General features: G+C 48.3%; 1 protein-coding gene and 1 non-coding gene across 9 annotated transcripts in view; one reads left to right on the forward strand and one right to left on the reverse strand.

Moving 5' to 3' along the window:
* LOC144806278 (collagen alpha-1(XII) chain-like) overlaps window positions 1-27094 on the forward strand; it is a 655546-nt gene that overhangs the window by 375143 nt on the left and 253309 nt on the right. For all 8 annotated transcript variants that reach the window (XR_013606560.1, XM_078673198.1, XM_078673438.1 and 5 more), the window contains 2 exons: window positions 11284-11379; window positions 26018-26209. Coding sequence is in view for 7 of the 8 variants with exons in the window: in XM_078673198.1 (XP_078529324.1) it covers window positions 11284-11379; window positions 26018-26209 (288 nt within the window). In the remaining variant the exon portion in view is untranslated. The remainder of the gene's footprint in view (window positions 1-11283; window positions 11380-26017; window positions 26210-27094) is intronic.
* On the reverse strand, window positions 14966-15072 carry LOC144780468 (U6 spliceosomal RNA). The gene has a single exon (XR_013600749.1). It is a non-coding gene; the product is annotated as a U6 spliceosomal RNA (small nuclear RNA).

Below are 27094 nucleotides of genomic sequence, written 5' to 3' on the forward strand. Positions count from 1 at the left end.
GGGGCCAGGAGCCGACCCTGGCCCCGGGTGATGTGAAGGAGGGGGGCGAGGGAGTGCCGTGGCGTCCCCCGTGAAAATTGCCCCCAGGAGGCACCAGGAGCGTACCCTGGCCCCCCGCCAAAGTGGGATGCGAGGGTGCGCCGTCACACCCCCCTGAAGATGTCCGGGGGCCCAGGACCCCATCCCCGGGCCCCGAAATCATAGAGGGGCCCCTGGACCCCATCCCCGAAGTAAGGCGGAGGTGGGGGAGTGCTGCCGCCCTCCCCCGAAGATATCCGGGTGTCCCGGGACCCCATCCCCGGGCCCGACACGGATAAGAAGGCCTGGGGGGTGTAGGAGAAGCCTCGTGCGTCTGCCCACCAGGCAGACCAGAACAGAGTGGCCGGCTCCCGCGGCAGCACGCGAGGGTAGTGGCCGGGCGGGGAGCCGGCAAGGGCAGCCAGGGGTGGACTCCCCAGGCTGCCCTCCAATGATTGGGCATGCGGGGTCCCGGAGGGGACCGGGACCCCCAAGAAGAGCGAAAGGAGGTGCCAGGGGCCCGTGTGGGACCGGGCCCCAGAAAATCCACGGATCGGCCGGAGGTGGGCTCCCCGAGCCGAATGACTCACCTAGGGGTCCGGGTGGGACCGGACCCTCCAGCGAACGTCCGCAGCGATGAGGGGCACACATTGCGGCTCTCCCCGGCACAGCAGCAGAGCCGCTCATCTACTATGCATGGAAATTGTCATGAAGTGCCCCAGAATGCCTTGCAAGGCATTAGGAAATCAGCTGTTTTGGGTGCTGGTGGCCCCCAGAGGAAGGGGGTCACTCTCAATTGTTGAAGGAGGGGCAGGGGGAGCTGCAGGAGCCTTGCAGCCTCCCCCAGGCCAAAGAAGAAAAGTCCCACCCTAGGTGTCCTGGGGAGTAGAAGGAATTACCCCTCAAGGGCTCAGCTAGCATTTGCACATCTCCTTGGCTGGAACTTTTGTTCTACAGCTGGAGATGTGTGGAGAAATGTGCCAATGGATGAAGGGCTGAGTTGGAGATGTCTAAAGAAGGGCATCCCCTGGAAGTGAAAAGGTGTAATTGCACTGAAATGCATTTATGTATGGGTAGTTATTTTAAAGGGACTGATGTTCCATCTGAAGTACTGGTTTAAGGTGATGTCATAAGCAAAGTGGATGTAAGTGGCTATACACTCTGGCTAGGGTGTCTGACCGTATTTACAACTTAATCCTGTGATCATCTGTGATGCCTTTAGGGGCTGTAATTGCAATGCATTTTTAATGATATCCAAATGTGCTGAGAACTGTCATTCTAAAGTATGCGTAAACATGTATTCTTGCTGCTGCGCTTAGGTGAAGACCACTAATAGCCCTTCAGATGTAGAGGTGCATACTGTATGGTCAGTAGGAGATGCTCAGTCAGGGTCATGTGTCACCAAGGCAGGTTCGTCGCTGGGATGGTGCCAGTGCGCAGGCCCCTTGCTCCAGGTTAAGACCAATTCACTGCATTGGGGAAAGATGATGTGCATACATGGGAGTGGTGGTACTAGACACCCCCCCCTGCGGGGATGGAGATTTTATGCAATGTCACCAAGTAATTCCATCAGCTTCTGTATATTTGTAAATTGGTGTATAGCATTGAGGTGTGTGTGTGTTTAATAAATGTACTCTTACTTTTATAAAGCAAAGTACAGACTGGACAATCAATTATTGAGTATTATTTGCTGCAAATGGCGATTACTAGCAAATGGCGATTACTAGCACACACCACCTCCCTTGAGTAAGCCTCAGACTGCTCTGCAACGCTACCCTCTGAGAGTCAGGCGCTGCCCTAGGGTGTTTGGTTCCCAGTGAAGGACAAATGTGCCATGTTATTTGTGCAGGCCTCACAGATGCTGCCTCGTTTTCCAACACTAACTGTTCTCAAATTAGTCAAGTCTTATCTCTTAAGCGTGAAGCAACCTTGAGAGAAAAGGTTCCTAGCTCTTTTGACCTAATTCCAGTCAACAAACGCGAGTGCTCATTTAACAAGCTTTCTTCATTTCAGCAAGTAACTCTAATTAGCTCAAAAACAATGTTGCAAAGGAGTAAGCAACATTCATCCGACCAATTTGTATAATGTAAGCGCAAACGCAGGAAACGATCACTATCAAGGATACATGGGCATGAGCAAATAGTTATCAGGAATATTATTATTTACCTAAGCAACAATAAACAACAAATTACATTGCGCCTACCCTAACTAACTAACCAACGAGAATTTCACAGAAACGTCTGCTCATTCCAACCTTCAGGTTAAGTGCACTGATTATAACTCGAATGCTCTTCACATTCCAAATGGCTTTAAGGAAGAACAACTAGTGCGCTAAAGGAAGGACCAAGTTGGCGGACATCTTGGTTTTCCAAAGTCACCAATTTGATCTCCATTTTCCACTAGGGCAAAGGTATCTATATCGTTTTGACACCTTTCCTTCCAGTGTGTAAGCCACAATTAGATTATCGATGGGAACTTTCTTAGAGGCTCTGACAGATCCCCACAGTCATGTCGACCACAGTTCTACATAACCTCAGATCTAGGAGAATGTAGTCGATGCGATATGGGCTACTCATCCTAATGAAAGTGTTAGCGCCTAGGCTGTTTGATTGCGTTCTTCTGTTTGCAGCTCTTAGCCCATGTTCAATGTTGAGGGCCTTTATCTGGAGCGCCAGCTGCGTCCATTTCTTTATTGGTGGGAGATCTAGGGGAGGAACAGCCCACTTCAGGTCATCTTGGCATGTCCCCATAATGTCCTCTTTAGCAGGGCATTGAATGTGGTGTTGAATTCACCTGCTATTATTAATAACCCTGGGCGAAGCACTACGCTACGCTTGCGTAGTTTACAAAGTTTGCGCTACTTCACACTACGCGAATTGCACGTAGCACAGTGCAAACACGCGTAGCGGTCATTTTTTGCTTGCTCGCGGTCCTCAACGTCAAGTTGGCGACCGCGAGTTAGCAAAATGGCAACCCGGCGAGACTTTTTCCTCGTTCGCGATCAGCAGCATCAAGTTGCCAATCGCGAGCTTGGAAAATAAACCTTCTGGCGAGATTCTCAACGTGGGGAGGTCAGGTTTCTCATTGTGAGTGGTCACGTATGCTCGCGATTGCTCGCGATGAGAAACTACCAGTCCACGTTGAGAACGCTGCCGCGCGAGTAAAAATCTACTCGAGCGCAAGAAAACGACAACTCGCACTGTGCAAGATGCCGTTTTCAATGATTGCACAGTGCGGACAAGCATACAGCACTGTGCAATCATCGCGAACAGCGCACTATGCAGTTCGCGTAGTGCTACGCGTAGCTCGTGTAGTGCGAAGTGCACTTCGCGTAGATACACGTAGCGCTACTTCGTGAACTAAGCCCAGGGTTAAATAATAATCTTGAGGGTGGGGGGCTTTTGTCCAGTAGCTCCTCTAATTGTGTGAGTGCTGTGGAAGGTCTACCCCCTTTGGTCTCCCTCACATATATATTAAATGACTCAATGGGTTTCTCCAGCGCGTCCTCAATGCGGATCCCAGGATGTCAGGGCTACCAGTGAGTAGGGGGATGATTTGGCCTCCCAATGTGGTCTTCACCCATATTATCAGTCCCCCTGCTGGGCATCCTATCCCCCTGGTGGTTGCTTGGCAGCCGTAGCAGGCATACCATGGTTAATAAAGAGGAGCAAAGCTCCAGGTTTCCTGTATAATGCATATGTTGAACCCTTCAATAAGGTTATTCCAATGAGAAAGAGGCTTTTTGCTGCTGAGCCCTGCGACGTTCCAGGATACTATTTTTAACTGGCAATTGGGTTCTGGGCTGGGATGAGGTACATCGCCCAAAATGGCTAGGGGGCCACTAGTGTGTGCCTGGGTCTGTGATTTAAGCTAGTGCCTGCCCCCTATTGTTATTCACTGCTCCAAAACCTAGTGTGTCTTGCCCCCTGCCTGTCACCCTCTCATAGTTTGGTAACTGGGTGTCCCCTGGGCCCGCAATCACTATGGGTTTTACGAAGCGGGTGGGGGTGTCCCTAGCCTGTTGAACCCTGCTAGTCGCCCTCTCATGAATTGGTAGTTGAGTGTCCCCTGAAACTGCACTCACAATGGATTTTTATGGAGTGGGTAGGAGTATTCCTAGCCTTTTGATGGACCTTCCCCAAGAATGGAAGTGGCATTTTGAGTTGAATGAGCGATGAGTCTGGGAGGCAGATTCAGAACGCTAAGGCTGAAAGGTTTTCTGCTAGTTCTTCCCCTGTGAGGGTTAGTTTGATGCAATCTGTAAGCTGACCAGGGACTGGGCACCTTCTTGCCCTTACAATGTCATCTCGGATCCCAGAACGCCAGCCCCTGACCTGGCAGAACCAGTGGATCGCTTTATTTGTCAGTGAGTCTTCTCTCTCTAACCTTCCCCTCCCTCCAAGTTTGGGAACATTTAATATGTACATTTTCCAGGCAGGCAGCAGTGTGGAGGGGTCTAGAGATGGTGTCTGCGTCTTGCCTTGGCTCGGCCCCCCCCCGCCGATGTGCGGTGCTACCTGTTTCCCCAAAGTTCCCTGCCATAAGTGTAATATAATACTTTATTTGATTTGTTAAAATCATAAAAGGGTGGATCTTACCACCATGTGATAAACATCAACATCTTTGAGTCAGCATAAACACTACATAAAATGACATAAACCCCCGTGTCCTTAGCGACTTTGCATAGATATACATGAAAAAAAAAAGAAACAGGGGTAATACTTTGTAAGGGAGTGGCTGTCTCATTAAAATATGGGGGCCAACATATGACTGTTATGACAGGGGATGCGACGTACATAGGGGCTTATATTTGATTAGATGTAACTGTCCCCTCCTGTCTCAAATAGAGTGCATTGCAGTGTATTAACATATCAGAGAGGGGAAGTGGGGAGGAGGGTAACTATTGAGAAAATGAAGGAGAATCCAGGTCCAGCCGCGGGGAGACCATGTGTCCCAGTTCGTCTTTTGCTGCTGCATTTTTTTCAAGCTATTGGGCAGCAAATGCCAGGAATTTTATCGTTTTGCAGGAAAGTTGTAACGAAGACCCGCTAAGGCATTTTATCACAGCCGCCCTGCAGGTCCTGACTTTTGTTTCTCCTAGGAGTGGTTTCAGGAGAATCTTCCTTAGATTTTGTAGGGCCGGGCAAATACATAATAGATGCAATAACGACTCTTCACCCTTGTCACAGAGGCGACAATCTAAAGTTGACCAGGTCCATAACCATTTAGGGGTAAGGTCTTTGCTCGGTTACCACCCCAACCTCAGTAGCCTTAGTTTCCTCTTGTAGTGATCCCTGAAACATTCTTGCAAATAAGGTTGTTGTATCAGTTGATTGTATGTTGGCATCACAGTCCAGGCGTGACTTTTACCAGCCACTGAGCCTTTGTCTATTTGCAACGATGCTTGTTTAAAGGCTTTGTTGGTAATTTGTTTAAAAGCAGTGTAAGACATTGGTGAATGCCAAGCTTCTTCCAGGTTTAGCGATAGAAGCGCTTGCCTAAGAGACTTGCATGTGGAGTTGGTCTGCCTAGCCCGTTTTTCAACTTCTTCCCAGCAGAGGTGGGCAAGTGTGTTGTCTTCAGCATCCCTCATGCGCCAATAGTATTTGGCCAGGGCCCCTTGTCTAGCCGGGATCTGATTTATTAACCCGTATTCCTGGCGTATTTCTGCTTGGGAAATATGTTGCGGAATTGAGAAGAGATTTTTAAACAATCTTGATTGAGCAAGGTTTAGCACTGTAGAGTCCTTGGTAGCCATCATTTCCGAGCCATATGTGAGCGAAGGCAGAAATTTTGCTGCTACAGCCTTTAGCAAGTGACCGGTTGAACTTCCACTTAGATGTTTTTGAATGGTTTTGAAAGCAAATAGGAGTTGTTTTGATTTTGAGTTCCGAAGGTCTAAATGATGTTTGTACTTTCGTTGACGGTCTAGTAGGATTCCCAAATATTTGTATTCATCCACCTGGGTTAAAGTACAGGAATGTATCCTCCAAACAAATTTTGGTCATTTTTTTCGAGAGCTGGAGAATCATAGGACGTTGAATTTTTTTAGGTTTATTGTTAATTGTGCATTGGAGATGTACAGCGCAAGTTGAGAAATCAGCAGTTGTAAGCCAAGTTGAGTTTGTGAGAGAAGGGCAATATTATCCACATATTGCAGACTCGCTATGGGTGTTTGTCCCAATTTCGGTGGGTCTCCCTGAATTGTACATAGGTCTCGCTCTAGGTCGGCGGTATAGATGTTGAATAGGCTGGGGGCCAGCATGCATCCTTGCTTTAGCCCATTAAATGTTAGAAATTTCTTTGTTAGGCATCGACGGTCCCCTTTTTTTATTTGGACCCAGGAATGCGAGTATAAATTGATAATTGCTCCCAATACGTTGGGAGGGGCGCCCCAAGCTTTCATTTTGACCCATAGTTTAGATCTTGGCACTTTATCAAAAGCAGTTTTCAAGTCTAGAAAACATGTATATAGAATGGTAGAGTTGTCGATTGCTTTTTTAGCTATTAGAGTTAGTGCTGATAGGTTTGTTAGGGTGCCCATGCCGGCCCGTAAACCTATTTGTGTCAATGGGATCAAACTTTTACTGCTGACCCAAGTCTCCAGATCTGCCAATAGATTGGATGCGTAAATCTTGACCTCAGTGTCTATTAGGGCTATTAACCTGTAGTTGTAAGGGTCTGTGCAAGTCCCTGATTTATGAATCGGTCTTAGAATACTGCCCCTCCAAGAGCCAGGAATATTCCTGGTCCTTAAGCTGTACAGAACAAGGGGGATAAGTGACTAGACCAAACCATGGGATTTTGCCTAAATAGAGCGTTGGGTAGGCCATTTGGTCCAGGGGCCCCATCTGCCCTCAGCTGATTTATAGTCCGCAAAACCTGCTTTGGTGTAATCTGATCTGTTTCTCCTGTATGCTCCAGAACTGGAGGCTTGCAGCTTGTTTTGGTTTGAAAAGACTTTACTGGGTTCGAGGCTAAAGCTTCCACCAGTACCCGACTATGGGTGCGGGATTTTACATGCTGGGTTTCCATGCTTCTGCGTTGGGGTCGCGTTGGGGTCGCAGGTGTGTTATCTATGAGCTTATCCAGTGTGAAATTGTACGTTAAGTCAATGTGTGCGCCCCAAATTTGATCTGTCATGTCCGAGTTGAACTGTCGCTGCCATTAAGCATGAGATTTATTTTTGCCCAGAACTGTTTGGAATTCCGCAGCTTGCTAGCATGAAGTATGGTAGACTCTAGGCTTTGGTCTTACATTTTAGCACCTTTTTTAAATTATCTATTGATTTGAGAGTTTGTTGTGATAATTGGGGGTCCTTTTTTCGTAATAACCTGAGGTTTGAGTTGAGTTGCTTTTTTAATAAACGCATTTTTGGTGTGTACCATTTCCCTCCTCCGTTTCTTGTTGTTTTGTGTCCTCTGCGCTTGATTTGGTATTTTTTGTTGATGTTAACTAGGAAGGACTCCCAGGCTTTTACTATATCTTTGCCACTTAGGTTTTACAATTAGTAGTGGTCTGGGATTGAGAGTGCCTATATGAAGGAGGGACCCTTTTTGGCATGCAGGTCGAGTGTGGAAACGGGAGAGCATGGCAGGGTCGGCTAGGTAATCTTGGGGCAGGCTCAGCGAAGGGAAGAGATCGTGGGCCATTGTCGCATAATTGTTTCACTAGCCCTGTGAGGTCATAGAGGTTATAACCTCCATTTCAGCCCTTAGGACACTAATGAGCTGGGAGGTACACTGGTCTCAGTGGGGGAGGTTTGGTGCTGGTTTGTGTGGCGCCCCGGGTGGGTGGTGAGGGGTATCATCCTTCGGTCGTCTGTTAAGTCTGATAGGGGAGAAAACCTGTTGCTGCATTGAAGCGCTGGGGCGGGCTGGCTCGGGAGTGGATGTCAGTGAAGGGAGCGTGGACTCTCACAGTGTGTATGGTGACTCCCTTTTCACTGGGGGGTGCACCCTTGTTGTTGGGTATTTTCCCCCTCACTTATTGTAGTTATGTCCAACAATGAGCTGTGGGCGGGTTGTGGGTACACTGATTTGGCTAAGTGGCTACCAGTAGCACCAATGCTTGCAAATGGGGCAATAATAGAAGGCTGTAAGCCAAAGGAATCTAGGGATGTCCGGCAGTCCTTACACATCAAGTTGCATAAAGGCGCGGTGGTGAGTAAAGGCGTGGCTTCAGAATGACTGGTCTGCGGGACTGTAGACCAAAACCCAGTTAGGACGAATGAAGAGTGACAGCACCTCGTGCAGCAGGGGCTGAGCCAGGGGGTCTCCAAAGGCCAAGAAGCGATAGGCAATAGCTGCAGGGCACGAGATGCATCCTGGGACTTGTGGTCCCACCATAACTCTGCAAGTCACGAGATGCATCCTGGGACTCGTGGTCCCACCATAACTCTGCAAGTCACAAGATGCATCCTGGGACTCGTGGTCCCACCATAAGTCTGCAAGTCACGAGATGCACCCTGGGACTTGTGGTCCCACCATAACTCTGCAGGTCACAAGATGCATCCTGGGACTCGTGGTCCCACCATAAGTCTGCAAGTCACGAGATGCACCCTGGGACTTGTGGTCCCACCATAACTCTGCAGGTCACAAGATGCATCCTGGGACTCGTGGTCCCACCATAACTCTGCAAGTCACGAGATGCATCCTGGGACTTGTGGTCCCACCAGGGTATGAGCAGGCTTGTCTGCAAGCAGTCTAGCAGAGCAACGTTTGCACCCTGGACAAGGGTCCCACTAGGGTGAGGGGAGACGGGGGAAATGAGATTAGAGCCCCCCGCAAAGCATGGGCCCTACAAATCCACGTTCTTCTTAGAGGTTGGGTGACAGCAGTTCTCAAGGACACAATATCAGGGGGTTGACCCAGCCCAGCCTCTTCCAGGCGATGAAGGGCGCGGATGGGCCGCCCATTGCAAGGGCGCGTCCCGCACAGCGGGGACTTTGGTGTGCTTATATGCGCCTCCAGGCACGGGAGCCATGATGCTGCTGGTGCGGTGGAGCCTGGTGGCTGTGGCCCGTGCCCCGGCTCGGTAATTGTGCGTCTCTTACAGCTACTTACTCCCAACCAGAGTCTCCAGAAATATTGAAAAAGTTACACAATTCTCTCTTAACAATCTTTATACTTCTTATGCAGCCAAATGTTTATTCCATATTCATCAGTGACACTATGAACGCAGGAAAAAAGCTGGGAAGGCTACTAGCTTATTAATGACGCCAACAAGAATCAGCTCGAGCCACAGCTGTTAAATGCAGTGGCTTTAAACCCCCACACTTCCATCTCCATTGTGGCACTAGACAAGGATGTCCATTATCTCAGGTATTATTTCTTTCGACTTTAGAACCGCTACCTAATGCCATGCAGCAAAACATGGATATTAAAGGCATCGACACCGCTGCTGGATAACTAAAGCCTCTTACCAAGCGGATTATACGCTTTTGAATCTTTCACAGCAAAAATCATCAGCAACCTCTTTGATTTCACAATTAACCATTTTTTCAATTTTTTTTCGTTTACAAAATTAATTGGTCTAAATGTGAAGCATCACTAATGACCCCACTACCACTAAACCCTCTATTGGAGATGTTACATTAAAATGGTTACATTTCAAATAAAATATTTAGGGAAACTCCCAAACCCTGGCATAAAAAATACGATGATGGATAAACTCAATCCCATCATCGGCCAGGTGGAAAGATATTTTCACCATTGGACAATGTATTACTTTGGGGTAGAGTACAAATGATAAAAATGAACCTAATCCCCACATTTAATCATAGGTTTGGTATAATACCACTCTCCACTCCATGATTCTTTTTCAGAACAATCTCTTCTACTATTTCCGGATTCATTTGAGGAGGTGATGGGCAGTCTTTAGTGAAGTTTTATACTCTGTTTGCAATTTATTACACTAAATGCCCACAATTTACGAATTCTTCTAATCTCATTATTTATTCTTCTCAGTTAGCATGGCGGAAGGAACACAACTTTACAAAAATACATGTCTGACTACATTGTCGATCCCCCTTACCGGATAATGCAGATATCAATCAAACAGCGAATTGTAGAGCGCGCTACTCACCCGTGAGGGTCTCAAGGCGCTGGGCTCCGGTACAAGGGGACAGAACTCAACGGGCATATTTGGGCTAAAAACAAAATAAATCCGACATATTTACACAACAATACCCTTTAAGCTAACAAGAAATGTACCATGCAAAAAGGGAGCATTTTCCTACACTTTACAGTCCTGGAATACACTGAAAGCCTCTGGCCAGTGTTCTCTAACTGCTAGTATGTGTCTCATCTTGGCATAAACTGAGAGCCAACAAACTAATTAAGGGTATCACTGGCTAGTCATGGTGCACACTGGGAGTCACTGGCCTTGAATGGTGAACACTGATATATACTCAACAGATGTGGAATGCACTGAAAGCCACGGGCCAGTGTTGTCTCTCATTGCCTGTCAGTGTCCCATCTTGGCATACACTGAAAGCCAAATACCTAATAAAGGCCCTCACTGGGACTCACAGGCTGGTCCTGGTGCACACTGGGAGCCACTGCCCATGAATGATGCACACTGATATTGACTGACTAGTCATGGATGCACTGGAACTGACCTGCTAGCGTTGTCACACGCCGTTAGTCAGTGCCCCATCCTGGCATACGCTTAGTCAAAGTCCACAGTACTCGTGGAGACTCTGAAGCTGGGTATGCTGGTTATACGCAGAGAATCAGTGCCTGGGTTTGGCACAGAGAGTCACCGGCCAGACTGCAAACGCTCTGAGAGGCGCTGGTCAGTTTTGACATGCATTGCAAGTTGATAACTAGACCTGTCACACATAAGGAATTGGTGTCTAGGTCAGCACACACTGATAGCCAGTAATAACCTTTGGGATACACCGGGAATCTGTGGCGGTCTAGGTAGAATCTGAAAGTCATTGACCAATGTTGGCACTGATGGGGGCACTGGTTACCCTAGCACAAACTAAGATTCTATCGACAGTCGTGTCAAATGCTCAATCAGTGCCTTGTCCTTGTACACACTCACAGCCATTGACTGGGCCTGGCACACACACAGTCACTTACTGGACCAATCAGACATTCAGAGTCACGGCCTAGTCCTGACACACACTCAAAGACACTAGCTGGTTCACACATCTTCACTGGCCCTTCATTATAATTACCCCAATGAGGTCGAACATCAGGTATTGAACGGCAAATAACCATAGTAATAAATAATCATGTATTATTTTATTTGCAGTTCACTCAGAGCTCCGTCGAGTGAGGAGACAAGCTATAACCCTGGGAGTGATGACAGCCGTGAGCACCTTCGTAACCATCGTCCTTTACCGTCTGGGTAAGCAGCAGTGAGCAGATCTTCACACACCTGAAAAGCAGGCACAAGGACTGGATGAAGGGACGTGGAATATGATATACTGTTCCTATTCGCTCACCAGGGATGTGCAATGAGCACATCGACTGGTTTGCAAATGGAAATGCAACTTGTGATGCAACATATTTACAAAATGGTTGCATTGCCATACGTACAATCACAGGAGGTAGCACAATGAACTGTCTGATGAATATTAATTAGGAAGGTCACAATTTGTGACCCCTATCATTAGCTGTGAATACAACGGCGAAGACGTGCTAGGAGCAGCAGACCTCCATTCTTGTATTTACATTTATTCTATCATTAGCTGTGAATACAGGGGTGAAGGCCTGCTAGGAGCGGGAGACCTCCATTCTTGTATTTACATTTATTCTATCATTAGCTGTGAATACAGGGGTGAAGGCCTGCTAGGAGCGGGAGACCTCCATTCTTGTATTTACATTTATTCTATCATTAGCTGTGAATACAGGGGTGAAGGCCCGCTAGGAGCAGCAGACCTCCATTCTTGTATTTACATTTATTATATCATTAGCTGTGAATGCAGGGGTGAAGGCCTGCTAGGAGCAGCAGACCTCCATTCTTGTATTTACATTTATTGCTATGATTACGTATGGTAATCCCCATTACTCTTAGTCCTACTCGTCCTCGACCCAGTCATCACACATGAGGTATTCCACACGACAGGAAACAAAACAGGAAACGCTTTTAGACTCCACCCACCCTCCTGTCAGGTGCTATAACACACCTCACCACCAGAAGCAAATCCTGATGTACCAAGCACCAAAGGCCTGGAAAGGGAGGGCGGGCGGGTTGTATGACTGGGTCGAGGACGAGTAGGACTAAGAGTAATGGGGATTACCATACGTAATCATAGCATTACCTCTACGTCCCTCGTCCTCGACCCAGTCATCACACATGAGGCATACCAAAGCAACGCCCAAACAGGCCTTTGGCAACCCACACACAACAAGGCACAGACCAGACACAAAGGAGTGCAGCAAGACAAAGTTGCAAGAAAACAACAGAATCACAGCGGAGGGGAAAATCCCCACAGCCAGCAACACCCCACGACCAAAAACAAGTCCGGTCAGACAAGGCACAACCCCACCAATAGGGTCGCACGAATGCGGACTCGGAGGCCCAGGACCCAGCCCGACAAATCCACTAAGAGACACACCCAGGTAAACAGCCCAGGAGGCAGACACGCCCCGAGCGGAACGCGCCAGGACACCCGTCGGACTGGGCAAACCAGCACCAAGATAGGCAAGAGCAAAGACCGCCAGAAACCAGCGATCCAAAGAGAGCCAGGAAGCAGCCGTAGCCAAACCAGCCAAGCCAAATGACACGGAGAGAGAGGCAGAAGAGCGAAACACCCCAGAACGAGCCACAGAAAGTACAAGGCACGGTCGAGGCCAAAGGAAAGAACAGAAAGCCACCAGGCACGACAGAAATTCAAGGCCCACAGACTCCAAAGGACAAAAGGGGAAAACTGTAAAACCCCCAAGACCAAGGAGACACCCCAAGGGGGTGCCAAAGAGCGACCAGAAGGAGAAGAGAGAAATTCCGAAAAAGGCAAGAAAACCAACAAGCCATCAGAAGGAAGAAAGGAAGGAATCCGGGACCCGGAAGGCACGGAAAGCAGCCCAAAGGCCCAGCAAGACAACCAGAGGAGGAACACCACCTCAAAAAAGAAGACCAGCTCTCCGAAGAGGAAGACAAAGTAGACTTCCCACGAGAAGCCCGCAGCACCAAAGCAAGTGGTCGGGCAGACCACGGGTCCCAAGAGACATCCGTCCAACCCCCAAACCGCCAAGGAGAGGGGAACCAGAAAGAGGGACGGAGATCACAGAGGAGAGGGGCGACGGGGCAGAAGCCAAGGAGGCCCCATCGCCAGGCCCAGCAGAAGAGGAAACCAGGACCACCTCGGCCAGCGAGGCAGCACTGCCACCACCTGAGCCCCCTCCCGCAGAACCGTCAGCAGAAAGGCAGGAAACAAAGGAAAGGGAGTAAAGGCACAGAAAAACCAGGGAGGCCAAAGGAGAGACAGGGCATCCACCCCCCCTGTGCACACCACTGGAGACCCGGAGTAGAACAGGGGCACCAGGGCATCGGACCCCGAGGCAAACAAGACCAGAGCCGGAGTCCCGAACCCCAGGCAAAGCTTCCGAAAGGGCCCGGGAGCCAAACACAGGGACAGAGATGAGGGAAACCACCGACTCAGGGAGCCCGCCACCACATTGACCACACCCCCAATGAGTGGAGTAGACAGGGCCAGAAGAAGAAGCTCCGCCCAAGCCGAGATGGAACAAGCCACCAGATTCAGGGAAGAACCGTGGGGCCTCCCCGTGAGATTCAGAGATGCCACAGTCACTGCGTAGCCCGATCGCACCATGACATGGCAACCTTCCAGACGAAGACGAAAATAACGAAGCGCCCACTCCACTGCAAACAACTCCCTCCAGTTGGACGACCTGCGAGACTCCGACGGGAGCCAACGCGCCAGCACCACCCAACGGGCCAGAGTCGCGCCCCAGCCCGAGGTGCAGGCATCCGTGGTCACAACCAGAGGAGGAGGGAGACGAAACAACATCCCCACGGAAAGGCGGGAGGGGTCCAGCCACCACGGAGAGCAGACACAACATCCAGAGACCTAGGAACAGGAACCGCAAAGTCCAGGACAGTAAAGGGGACCCACCGCTGCACATGCCACAGCAGAGGCCGCAGAGGAACCCAGGCCCAACAAAAATTTCCAGGTCCGTGGAAATTTGAGCCCAAGACCCGCCGAGGCAGGGAATTGAACCCTGGTCCCGGGCTAGACCCCCGCATCAGGGTCTGACGCTCCAACCATGGAGTCCACTGAAAACAGAAGCAGCCATGTGGCCACGAACCTCCAGCCACTGAAGGATGGGAGCCGAGGCTCGGGACAACAAGCACCACAGCAAGGAATGGAGGCGACGAATCCGGGCGTCCGGCAGGAACACCCCGCCCAACACAGAATCGAACACTGTACCGATGAAGGTCCTCCGGGTCGCAGGCTCCAGGCGACATACAGGCAAGTTGAACAAAAACCCGTGGTCCCTGAGCACAGACACGGACAAGAGAAGGTGGCGAGACACAACCTCCAGGGACGGAGCCTGAACCATCCAGACACCCAAATACGGGAACACAGACACCCCCAGGAGATGTAGATGGGCCACCAAGGGAGCCACCACCATGGTGAACACCCGGGGGGCGGACCGAAGACCAAAGGGGAGGACGCAGAATGGCCAGCGCTGATCCTCCAGGCAGAATGCAGGAAATGCCAAACCGTCACAGCCACCGGGACGTGCAGACACGCATCCCTGAGGACGAGCGTGGAGAACACCCAACCCGACAGGACAAACGGAAGAACCATCAGGAGGGCCTCCATCAAGAACGGGAGCATCCGTACGAACAAGTCCAGACCCCGTACAACAAGGCCAGGTGGCGGCATCAGCGAGAACGTCCCAAAGGGCGGTCCAGTCAGGAACGCCGCGGACCAGACCCGGCACCCCTCAGGGACCATGTGTATACTTTAAAGGAACGCTCCACGAATTAGCGAGACAACCTTGCGCAGGGGCCAAGCAAATCTTCTCTGTATCGTTCCAATCATAGTATATGTGCTGCCGAAGCGAGCACTGCAGAAACACCTCCAGCGAGACACCAAACAGACGGGCACCAGAGAAAGGCAGCCGCAAAGCCAAGGAACGCGGGGCCGCGTCCGACATCCAATCCCGCAGTAATAGGACACGGTGGGCAGCAACAGAGGAACCACAGGACACAGCAGAAGCCCACCATACAGGAACAAAGGTGATGGCCGACAGAAACACCACCAGGTGCTCCATAGACTCCAGCAACTCCGGACAACTGGCACCCTTCTGCATGGACGAAAACAGGGACTCGAAATCGGCCAGCAAAGACAGGGCAACGTACCCCCAAAAAATGCCAGAACGAACAGCCAGATAAGAAGCGGCAGAAGACATCCACAGGGCAGAAACTACCCACTCGTCCACACCGTCCCACAGAATGTGAACAGCAGCCATGGAAGGACGACCCACAAGACTGGCCACCACAGAGTCCACAGGAACGGAAATAGGCAAAGTGTCTGCCAAATCCCATAACGGAGAAAGCAAGGACACAAACCAGGGCATGGAGAAAGATCCGCGTCCTTGTACACCCGCAACAGAACCCAGGACACAAAAGAGGCACCAGCAGAGAAGAGGCAACAGGCCACCAGTGCAAGAGAACATCCAGAGAAGCGATGGGCACAGATTCTTAGGAAACCCCACGGCAATCCAAACATGGGAAAGGAAGACAATCAAGAGCTCCCTGGAAATGGACAAGCCCCGCAGCGCAATTGCAGGAAGCGAAGACCCCCCAGATGCAACAGGGGAAGAAAATCCGAAGAAAGGCAGAAACCCCAACAGATCCCAAAAGGGCGACATGAAGCCGGTCCCAGTACATGAAAGGAAAAGAAATCCAGAATGAGCAATAGTCGTCAAGGCGCTGGTGGGCGTCAGGAAGAGTAATCAAGCAATAGCCCAGAGTCACATGGCGCTGGAGCAACCCGCGGCCAGCGCCGGGGATCGAACCATGAACCTCGTGGACCGGAGTCAGGTGCCCAGGCCACTGCGCCACACCCCTCCCTCAAGCAACAGAAGAGCCCCAACAACAGAAAGAGACTCCAGAAGAAGGCGCCCAATCCAGGCATCGGCACACCTCCAGGCACGCACCACAGGAGAGGGGAGGGACCCCACCGGAAAAAAAAGGGAAGATGCAGGTACAGGAGAGGAACACCTACCCTCATGACGGAGATTGCACACGACCAGCGCTCCAAGCTGAACCAAAAGAAAAAACTGTGGCCAAACATCCGGTGCAACTACCCCTGAAAAAAACATTAGAGGGCAGGACGTAGCATAGTGTACAAATGTCAAATGCATCCATTCCAGTAAAAAAGGCACCATCAAGGGACAATGCGGATGAGGGGCAGGCGAGCCACGAACCGTGAATCCCAGCACCAAAGTCGGCAGCGCCAACAGCATGGCCACATCCACATCCACGGAAGAGCGCAGACTCCGCATGGAAGAGGCCCCGGATGCAATCCCCGGCAGCTCCAGGAGTCTCCGCACAGGCACAAGGCTCAGGCTTCTGCAATGTCAAATCTTCAGAGCCACACAACCGAGAACAGGAACAGGCATGGCACCGCCCATCAAGGAAATGGCCCCAAGAACCGGAGCGCCCGGAGCCCACCCGGGCGCCCGCCCACACCAGCACCCGGCACACCGAACACTGCCGACGGGCGGAAAAGAGGGCAATGCGCATGCGTGCAAACCCAGGAGGACGCCGCCAAGACAGTCGGCAAAGCACCGCCGCCGGCCGCCCCAGTGCAGCAGGGAGAACAACTCGTCCTTCTTCGCAGGCACACTCAGGAGCCAACGCCAGGGCCCCCGCAAAACAAAGAGGCACTGGCGAGAACAGGGAATCCAAAGGGGAGGAGCGCGCCCCACAACAGCCCAGCGCTCACAGCCCCAAACCCCTACCTGCACTCCAGGAACCAGGCAGGAAAGGACAACGAGTAGCAGGATATCCGGACGATCCACAGCACATCCAGCAGCGGGAACAGAGACCAGGGCAGGAAACGAAACAGGAAGACCCATGAAGCCAAGCAGCACAGGTCACCCGAGCCCAGGAGGAGAAAGGGAAGCCCAGCAGCCCCACTCCAAGGAATCCCACGACGGTCCATGGGAGTCCCCCCAGAGCCCAGCAGTGGAGGATCCACAGGACAAACGAAGCAGGTAAGCGCCCGGCACTCACCCCAGCGTCTCCCATCAAGTAAACCACCGACAGGAAACAAAACAGGATTTGCTTCTGGTGGTGAGGTGTGTTATAGCACCTGACAGGAGGGTGGGTGGAGTCTAAAAGCGTTTCCTGTTTTGTTTCCTGTCGTGTGGAATACCTCATGTGTGATGACTGGGTCGAGGACGAGGGACGTAGAGGTAATATATCATTAGCTGTGAACACAGGGGTGAAGGCCTGCTCGGAGCAGCAGACCTCCATTCTTGTATTTACATTTATTATATCATTAGCTGTGAATGCTCAGGCGAAGGCCTGCTAGGAGCAGCAGACCTCCATTCTTGTATTTGCATTTATTCTATCATTAGCTGTGAATACTGGGACGAAGGCCTGCTCGGAGCAGCAGACCTCCATTCTTGTATTTGCATTTCTTCTATCATTATCTGTGAATACAGGGGCCAAGGCCTGCTAGGAGCAGGAACCCTCCATTCTTGTATTTACACTTATTCCATCATTAGCTGTGAATGCTCAGGCGAAGGCCTGCTAGGAGCAGCAGACCTCCATTCTTGTATTTGCATTTATTCTATCATTAGCTGTGAATACAGGGGTGAAGGCCTGCTAGGAGCGGGAGACCTCCATTCTTGTATATACATTTATTCTATCATTAGCTGTGAATACAGGAGCGAAGGCCTGCTAGGAGCAGCAGACCTCCATTCTTGTATTTACATTTATTCTATCATTAGCTGTGAATACTGGGACGAAGGCCTGCTAGGAGCGGGAGACCTCCATTCTTGTATTTACATTTATTCCATCGTTAGCTGTGAATGCTCAGGTGAAGGCCTGCTAGGAGCAGCAGACCTCCATTCTTGTATTTGCATTTATTATATCATTAGCTGTGAATGCTCAGGCGAAGGCCTGCTAGGAGCAGCAGACCTCCATTCTTGTATTTGCATTTATTCTATCATTAGCTGTGAATACTGGGACGAAGGCCTGCTCGGAGCAGCAGACCTCCATTCTTGTATTTACATTTATTCCATCGTTAGCTGTGAATGCTCAGGTGAAGGCCTGCTAGGAGCGGGAGACCTCCATTCTTGTATATACATTTATTCTATCATTAGCTGTGAATACAGGGGCGAAGGCCTGCTAGGAGCAGCAGACCTCCATTCTTGTATTTACATTTATTCTATCATTAGCTGTGAATACTGGGACGAAGGCCTGCTAGGAGCGGGAGACCTCCATTCTTGTATTTACATTTATTCCATCGTTAGCTGTGAATGCTCAGGTGAAGGCCTGCTAGGAGCAGCAGACCTCCATTCTTGTATTTGCATTTATTATATCATTAGCTGTGAATGCTCAGGCGAAGGCCTGCTAGGAGCAGCAGACCTCCATTCTTGTATTTACATTTATTCTATCATTAGCTCTGAATACAGGGGCGAAGGCCTGCTAGGAGCAGCAGACCTCCATTCTTGTATTTACATTTATTCCATCGTTAGCTGTGAATGCTCAGGTGAAGGCCTGCTAGGAGCAGCAGACCTCCATTCTTGTATTTGCATTTATTCTATCATTAGCTGTGAACACAGGGGTGAAGGCCTGCTAGGAGCGGCAGCCCTCCATTCTTGTATTTGCATTTATTCTATCATTAGCTGTGAATACTGGGACGAAGGCCTGCTAGGAGCGGGAGACCTCCATTCTTGTATTTACATTTATTCTATCATTAGCTGTGAATACTGGGACGAAGGCCTGCTAGCAACGACAGACCTCCATTCTTGTATTTACATTTATTCTATCATTAGCTGTGAATACTGGGACGAAGGCCTGCTAGGAGCAGCAGCCCTTCATTCTTGTATTTACATTTATTCTATCATTAGCTGTGAATACAGGAGCGAAGGCCTGCTAAGAGCAGCAGACCTCCGTGCTTGTATTTGCATTTATCCTATCATTAGCTGTGAATACAGTGGCGAAGGCCTGCTAGGAGCGGGAGACCTCCATTCTTGTATTTACATTTATTCTATCATTAGCTGTGAATACAGGGGTGAAGGCCCGCTAGGAGCAGCAGACCTCCATTCTTGTATTTACATTTATTCTATCATTAGCTGTGAATACGGTGGTGAAGGCCTGCTAGGAGCAGCAGACCTCCATTCTTGTATTTACATTTATTCTATCATTAGCTGTGAATACTGGGACGAAGGCCTGCTAGGAGCAGCAGACCTCCATTCTTGTATTTACATTTATTCTATCATTAGCTGTGAATACTGGGACGAAGGCCAGCTAGGAGCGGGAGACCTCCATTCTTGTTTTTACATTTATTCTATCATTAGCTGTGAATACTGGGACGAAGGCCCGCTAGGAGCGGGAGACCTCCATTCTTGTTTTTATATTTATTCTATCATTAGCTATGAGTACTCGGACAAAGGCCTGCTAGGAGCAGCAGACCTCCATTTTTGTATTTGCATTTAATCTATCATTAGCTGTGAATACTGGGACGAAGGCCTGCTAGGAGCGGGAGAACTCCATTCTTGTATTTACATTTATTCTATCATTAGCTGTGAATACAGGGGTGAAGGCCTGCTGGGAGCGGCAGACCTTCATTCTTGTATTTACATTTATTCTATCATTAGATGTGAATACAGGGGCCAAGGCCTGCTAGGAGCAGCAGACCCCCATTCTTGTATTCACATTTATTCTATAATTAGCTGTGAATACATGTCACCTCTACAGCCTGAAATAAATGATGTGCCCCTACTGTTGGAATTTGAACCCCCCACCGTTAATGGAGTGTTGGGAGGTCTCACGAAGATTAAATCAGGTACCCCGATTGACCCCCTTCCGCCCCGCTCCTGTTAAAAAATTATGCCCCAACTTGCAAATATACTAACTGCAATTTTTAATATGTCATTAGAGCAAGCTAAAGTCCCCGTCAGATGGAAAAATGCCCAAGTCAAGCCTATTCTTCAAAAACCTTAGACAGGTCCCAACTTACCAGCTAGTTATCGTCCCATCTCATTGTTACCTTATTTTGGGAAGGTGTTAGAACGTCTAGTCAACAAACGCCTCACTGCTCATCTTTAAAATCATGGTCTCTTGGACCCCTCTCAATCGGGTTCCGTGCCGCTCATAGCATGGAAACTGCGGTTGTTGAGATCACTGATAACATCCGGCTCGCACTGGATCAGCAACGTTGGTTCTCTTGGATCTGTCTGCGACCTTTGATGCAACTCCCATAGTATTCTGAAACATCGACTATGGGAGGTGGGAATCAGAGGGAAGGCCCTAGTGTGGCTTGAAAAATATTTATCCGACCTCCCTACTACCATCCTTGTAGACTGTATAGCTCGTGCAGCCGACCAGTCAGTGTAGGTGTCCTGCAGGGTTCTATTCTTAGTCCCATGCTGTTTAATCTTTATTTATCACCATTAGCTGGTATCAGTAGATCATATGACTTTGAAACAGTGTTGTATGCTGACGACACCCAATTGCTTGTCACCTTTGGTCCAGACTACATGGACACAAAATCTCGTTTCAAAAACTGTATGGTCCATGTGAACGATTGGATGGGCAGAAACAAATTACAACTGAATGGCGGCAAGACCGAGATCATCTTGTTTGGCAGAGCAGAGGAATACTGGGCACAAGACTGCTGGCCCCTGGTACTAGGCCCATGTCCTTCCCCCAAGCAAGCAGTACGCAACCTTGGAGTAACCATCGATAATACATTGTCCATGAAAACCCATGTCAACCAGGTACTTAGTGCCTGCTATGGAATCATGCATAATCCCCGTAGAATTTTCAAGTGGCTACCCATTAAAGCAAGGAAACCTCTGGAGCAAGGTCTAATCAGCCGAATAGATTATGGGAATGCTTTGCTGGTGGCACTTAATGAGGATCTGCTTTCCAAGCTTCAGATTCTTCAGAACACTGATGCCAGACTCATTCTCAATCTCCCTTCCAGATTCCCTTTCTGCCCCAAATCTTAAAACTCTTCATTGGCTTCCGGTGCGGCAAAGAGGCCATTTTAGAATCCTATGCCTCACACACAGGACCTTGTATGATACTGGCCCAAGATACCTAGCTAAAAATCTTCAATGTTTCAAGCCTGGAAGATCTTTAAGGTCAGGTACCAAATTGTACCTTGTTAGCCCACTATTCGAACCTCTCGAAATGGTGGACGATCATTCTCTTATTTGGCCCCTATGCTCTGGAACAAGCTACCTTCACACCTCCCATCAATAGTGGATTATAGATGCTTCCAAAGAGAATTAAAAACATGGCTCGTTCCCTAGTAAGTTTGCTTTCTTTGTCCTTGCTGTTGTCCTTTTGCTGCTGTTTGTTGCTCAGCGCCATGAGACCTCCCCGGTGATATGTGCGCTTAACAAGAACATTTGACATTGACATTGACAGGCCTGGAAGGAGCTGCAGGCCTCCATTCTTGTATTTTCATTGTGAAACTTTTTATATCAAAAAGGACTGACGCTGCTTTAAAAGAAATCACATTTGAGAAGATATCGGTGAGAACAAGCAGTGGTCCCCTTGACCATTGCCTGTTACCCCTGTGATCGACTGACGTGACTTTCAAAGGGCAGGTGGTCCCCTTGGAACCCTTTATCCTTAGCAAAGTAGTTACCACCTCCTTTAAGGTTTTGGTAACTGGTCAATTGTTTGTGACGCCAGTTATGGTGAGAAACTATTGTGTGTACAATACCACATCACAGTTAGGAAGGAATACACCTTTTACAATCCTTTCTAATTGTGATTTAATATATGTCTAAAAAACTATGCTTTCCCAACAAATTTAGAACATCGTAAATGGACATTTTGGGTGGCATACCCTGTGATTTTGTGAAGTGTAGTGTTTTTGATTGTAAAACGGCTTTGTATATCTCACCCTAAATTGGGCTTTTAAACCATAGGCTTGCAATAGCGCCCATCTGCTTTCTTATTTATGTCTATGTATGTATAGAGCGCTGACATAGCTGAAAGGTAACAGAGCATTTTTACGGGTTCAAATGCAAAGATACAGTCATTGTGTGAGTGGAGAGTCAGCTGTTTATTAATAACCAATGCACACTGTACTGCATTAAGATCTAAAGTTTTTTAAGGAGGTGGATATTTAGCGTTTTATTAAATTGAAGCAGGATTGAGCAGTTCTGGTTGTTATGGGATTGTTGTTCTGTATCCTGGATGCAGTGACGGAGAAGGCCTGATACATTGGTGTTGATTGTTCCACCTCTTTGTCTCCAGTCTGATAGTGTCCTTGCTGTAGGTCCGCAGGAGATGGTGGTTACTAGTGAGACATGCAGGGGCGATGGTCGTTAAGGATTTGTAGATGATACAGCTGGTTTTGACGATGCTACAGGCTGTGAAGTGCAATCAGTGGAGACCCATCAGGGTGGGGGTCATTGGTCATAGTTCTTTAGGTCCTTCCTTGGCCGTCCTGCTGCCCCACTGTATGAAGAATGCTCTGAAGGCAGAGCTTGTGGATCAGAGCATTGCTTCCAAGCAGAAGAATGACGGGTCTAAAGTTGCTTCCTGGGCGGCCTCACTCAGTAGAAAAAGCTGGTCACAGGCCATCTTACTTTTCTTGGCAATGTGCTCCTTGAAGATGAGACCTGTGTCGTAGGGTGAACTGGCTTCAGTTGAAAATCTGTGTTTAAATCCATCCTGGTTCTTTGTCTGTGAGCGGGTATGGCTAGTTGTTGGATGTTGTTCTTGGAGAACAGCAGGATTTCTATTTTGGTCCGATTAATCTTCAGGTAGGTGCTGTACATCCCGGTCTGGACGAGGATGTACGAGGTACAAGAAGCACGTTTAGAACTGGATGTCTGTCTCAGGCGTGACCTTCAAATACAGGTGTGAGTCATGAGTGTAGTGGAGACTTTTCATGTTATCTGTGTGTAGAGCCACAGGGGGCTCAATGTTGGGACTGAAGAGGATGCAGGACAATATGAAACTCTGAGGCTCTCCACAGGTGAGCCACATCTTTGGGGACCTGCAGGTGCCCATGTGAATGAACTCATGTCAGTTGGAAAGGCAGGTGGAGAACCAGTGAAGGGCGTCTCCATGGAAACCCATTTGAGACTAAACAGTGTCAATGAGGATGGGGTGAACAATAGTGTTGAAGGTAGCTGAGAGGTTCAGTAATATCAGGAGGCAGGGGTCATTTGTTTGGGAATCAGAAGGATGCGGTCTATGATAGGTAGGTTAGTTGGGTCATCTGTTTGGTAATCAGAAGGATGCGGTCTGTGATAGGGAGATTAGTTGGGTCATCTGTTTTGGGAATCAGAAGGATGCAGTCTATGATATGTAGGTTAGTTGGGTCATCTGTTTTGGTAATTAGAAGGATGTGGTCTGTGATATGTAGGTTAGTTGTGTCATCTGATTTGGTAATCAGACGGATGCAGTCTATGATATGTAGGTTAGTTGGGTCATCTGTTTGGGAATGAGAAGGGTGCCGTCTGTGATATGGAGGTTAGTTGGGTCATCTGTTTTGGGAATCAGAAGGATGCGGTCTATGATATGTAGGTTAGTTGGGTCATCTGTTTGGGAATCAGAAGGATGCTGTCTGTGATATGTAGGTTAGTTGGGTCATTTGTTTGGGAATCAGAAGGATGCGGTCTATGATAGGTAGATTAGTTGGGTCATCTGTTTGGGAATCAGAAGGATGCTGTCTGTGATATGTAGGTTAGTTGGGTCATTTGTTTGGGAATCAGAAGGATGCGGTCTATGATAGGTAGGTTAGTTGGGTCATCTGTTTGGGAATCAGAAGGATGCGGTCTGTGATAGGGAGATTAGTTGGGTCATCTGTTTTGGGAATCAGAAGGATGCAGTCTATGATATGTAGGTTAGTTGGGTCATCTGTTTTGGTAATTAGAAGGATGTGGTCTGTGATATGTAGGTTAGTTGTGTCATCTGATTTGGTAATCAGACGGATGCAGTCTATGATATGTAGGTTAGTTGGGTCATCTGTTTGGGAATGAGAAGGGTGCCGTCTGTGATATGGAGGTTAGTTGGGTCATCTGTTTTGGGAATCAGAAGGATGCGGTCTATGATATGTAGGTTAGTTGGGTCATCTGTTTGGGAATCAGAAGGGTGCCGTCTGTGATATGGAGGTTAGTTGGGTCATCTGTTTGGAAATCAGAAGGATGCGGTCTGTGATATGTAGGTTAGTTGGGTCATTTGTTTGGGAATCAGAAGGATGCGGTCTATGATAGGTAGGTTAGTTGGGTCATCTGTTTGGGAATCAGAAGGATGCGGTCTGTGATAGGGAGATTAGTTGGGTCATCTGTTTTGGGAATCAGAAGGATGCAGTCTATGATATGTAGGTTAGTTGGGTCATCTGTTTTGGTAATTAGAAGGATGTGGTCTGTGATATGTAGGTTAGTTGTGTCATCTGATTTGGTAATCAGACGGATGCAGTCTATGATATGTAGGTTAGTTGGGTCATCTGTTTGGGAATGAGAAGGGTGCCGTCTGTGATATGGAGGTTAGTTGGGTCATCTGTTTTGGGAATCAGAAGGATGCGGTCTATGATATGTAGGTTAGTTGGGTCATCTGTTTGGGAATCAGAAGGGTGCCGTCTGTGATATGGAGGTTAGTTGGGTCATCTGTTTGGAAATCAGAAGGATGCGGTCTGTGATATGTAGGTTAGTTGGGTCATCTGTTTGGGAATCAGAAGGATGCGGTCTATGATATGTAGGTTAGTTGGGTCATCTGTTTTGGGAATCAGAAGGATGCGGTCTATGATATGTAGGTTAGTTGGGTCATCTGTTTGGGAATCAGAAGGATGCGGTCTGTGATATGGAGGTTAGTTGGGTCATCTGTTTGGGAATCAGAAGGGTGCCGTCTATGATATGTAGGTTAGTTGGGTCATCTGTTTGGGAATCAGAAGGATGCGGTCTGTGATATGTAGGTTAGTTGGGTCATCTGTTTGGGAATCAGAAGGATGCGGTCTATGATATGTAGGTTAGTTGGGTCATCTGTTTGGAAATCAGAAGGATGCGGTCTGTGATATGGAGGTTAGTTGGGTCATGTCCATGGGTTACCAGAAGGATGCGGTCTGTGATATGTAGGTTAGTTGGGTCATCTGTTTGGGAATCAGACGGATGCGGTCTATGATATGTAGGTTAGTTGGGTTATCTGTTTGGGAATCAGAAGGATGTGGTCTATGATATGGAGGTTAGTTGGGTCATCTGTTTGGGAATCAGACGGATGCGGTCTATGATATGTAGGTTAGTTGGGTCATCTGTTTGGGAATCAGAAGGATGCGGTCTGTGATATGTAGATTAGTTGGGTCATCTGTTTGGGAATCAGAAGGATGCGGTCTGTGATATGGAGGTTAGTTGTCTCCACGCTGCAGTTCGACCTGAAGCCAGATTGATAGTCATGCTGGATATGGTTGGTGTTGATCTTGAAGTTTGGCGTTGTCTGCTTCTTCTGTGATCTTGTTACGATATGGGTGATATCAAGACCTGAATAGTGGCACACATCAGATGCCCTGGACCAATCAGCATTGTTTGTGATGTGTCTAGTAGTCCAAATATAGATCCTGAATATCATGGTCATTCTCTTGTATTGGTATATCAATGGAGTCAGTAATTTCTAACACTTTAGAAATGTTTACATTCATGGTGGAAAGTGCCTCTTAAGTTCTTGTTGTTATTACTGGAAAGCAATGTAGACCTATTTCGGTCATTCTGAAGAGAACCTTTGCTTCTTTGCTCTTCGCTCAGTCTCACAGCTGTTTATTCTTCCATTCTGTATTCACTCTGTCTCTCCTGGTCCTTCTGTCTTGCAGTAGAGCGAGAAATATTCTACAATCCCAAAGCGCGGAGCTCTGCTGATGTCCATCCTTATGCAGAGAGCTGTCTTCGTGTACAACATGGCGTTCAAAATGATGACCAGTCTCTCCAGACTTCTGTAGCCTCTCTTCTGAAATCCACTCAATGCCTCCGTCCAGCTGAAAAGAATCATCTTCTATTGCAAAAAGGTATGTGATTGTAGAGTATGTGTAATATGCGTGCATAACAAGGGCGGGGTGTCTGCGTGCACCAGGGATGAGTGTCTTTTGATGGTGTGAGAAGAAATAAGTAGAGCCGTGGATTCATGGTAAGTTGAGTACACACACAGCACTAGAACCAACCTGATATGCAGACGTATCATAATAGGATATTACTTTATATTACAAAAACCATAGAAATTCACTGACAAAATCAAAGGTTAAATTGGAGTAATACATAGGTCTTCTAATAATATCAAAAACTAATGTTTAAAAAACAAACAAACACTGAGATTCAACAGATACACTTACTTGACATAAATATATCTTGCACTGCTGTGATGCACTGTGTATGATCACACACATCACATCAATGTTGACATCTCACATCTATGGCGGGGCAAGTCATACTTATGCCCTGCGTGGACTCAGTCAGTGTAATCAAGATGTCATCCTCAGTCAGCTCGATCTGGGGAATGGTTTGCAGGAGCCACAGGGTTATCTAAGTGCGGACAGAAGGAAGATCCCACCCTTGACTCTGGCATTGATTGAGATGCGAAAGGAGGTCTGTATCATGTATGAAACCTTGATATGTGAAAGGAAGGTCTGTGTCATGTATGAAGCCCTTATATGTGAAAGGAAGGTCTGTATCATGTATGAAACCTCGATATGTGAAAGGAAGGTCTGTATCATGTATGAAACATTAAAATGTGAAAGGAAGGTCTGTATCATGTATGAAACCTGGATTTCTCATTTTCTCTGCTGTGTTTGGGGTAGAACCCCAGATTTGTAGGCTAAATAAATGGGTTTGTGATGTGAATCACCAACATCAGGGTTTCTGACTTGAGCTCGTTCAAACAGAAAAGGTTTTCTTCA

Source organism: Lissotriton helveticus, chromosome 1_1, assembly GCF_964261635.1.
Source record: "Lissotriton helveticus chromosome 1_1, aLisHel1.1, whole genome shotgun sequence".
Lineage (NCBI taxonomy): Eukaryota > Metazoa > Chordata > Amphibia > Caudata > Salamandridae > Lissotriton > Lissotriton helveticus.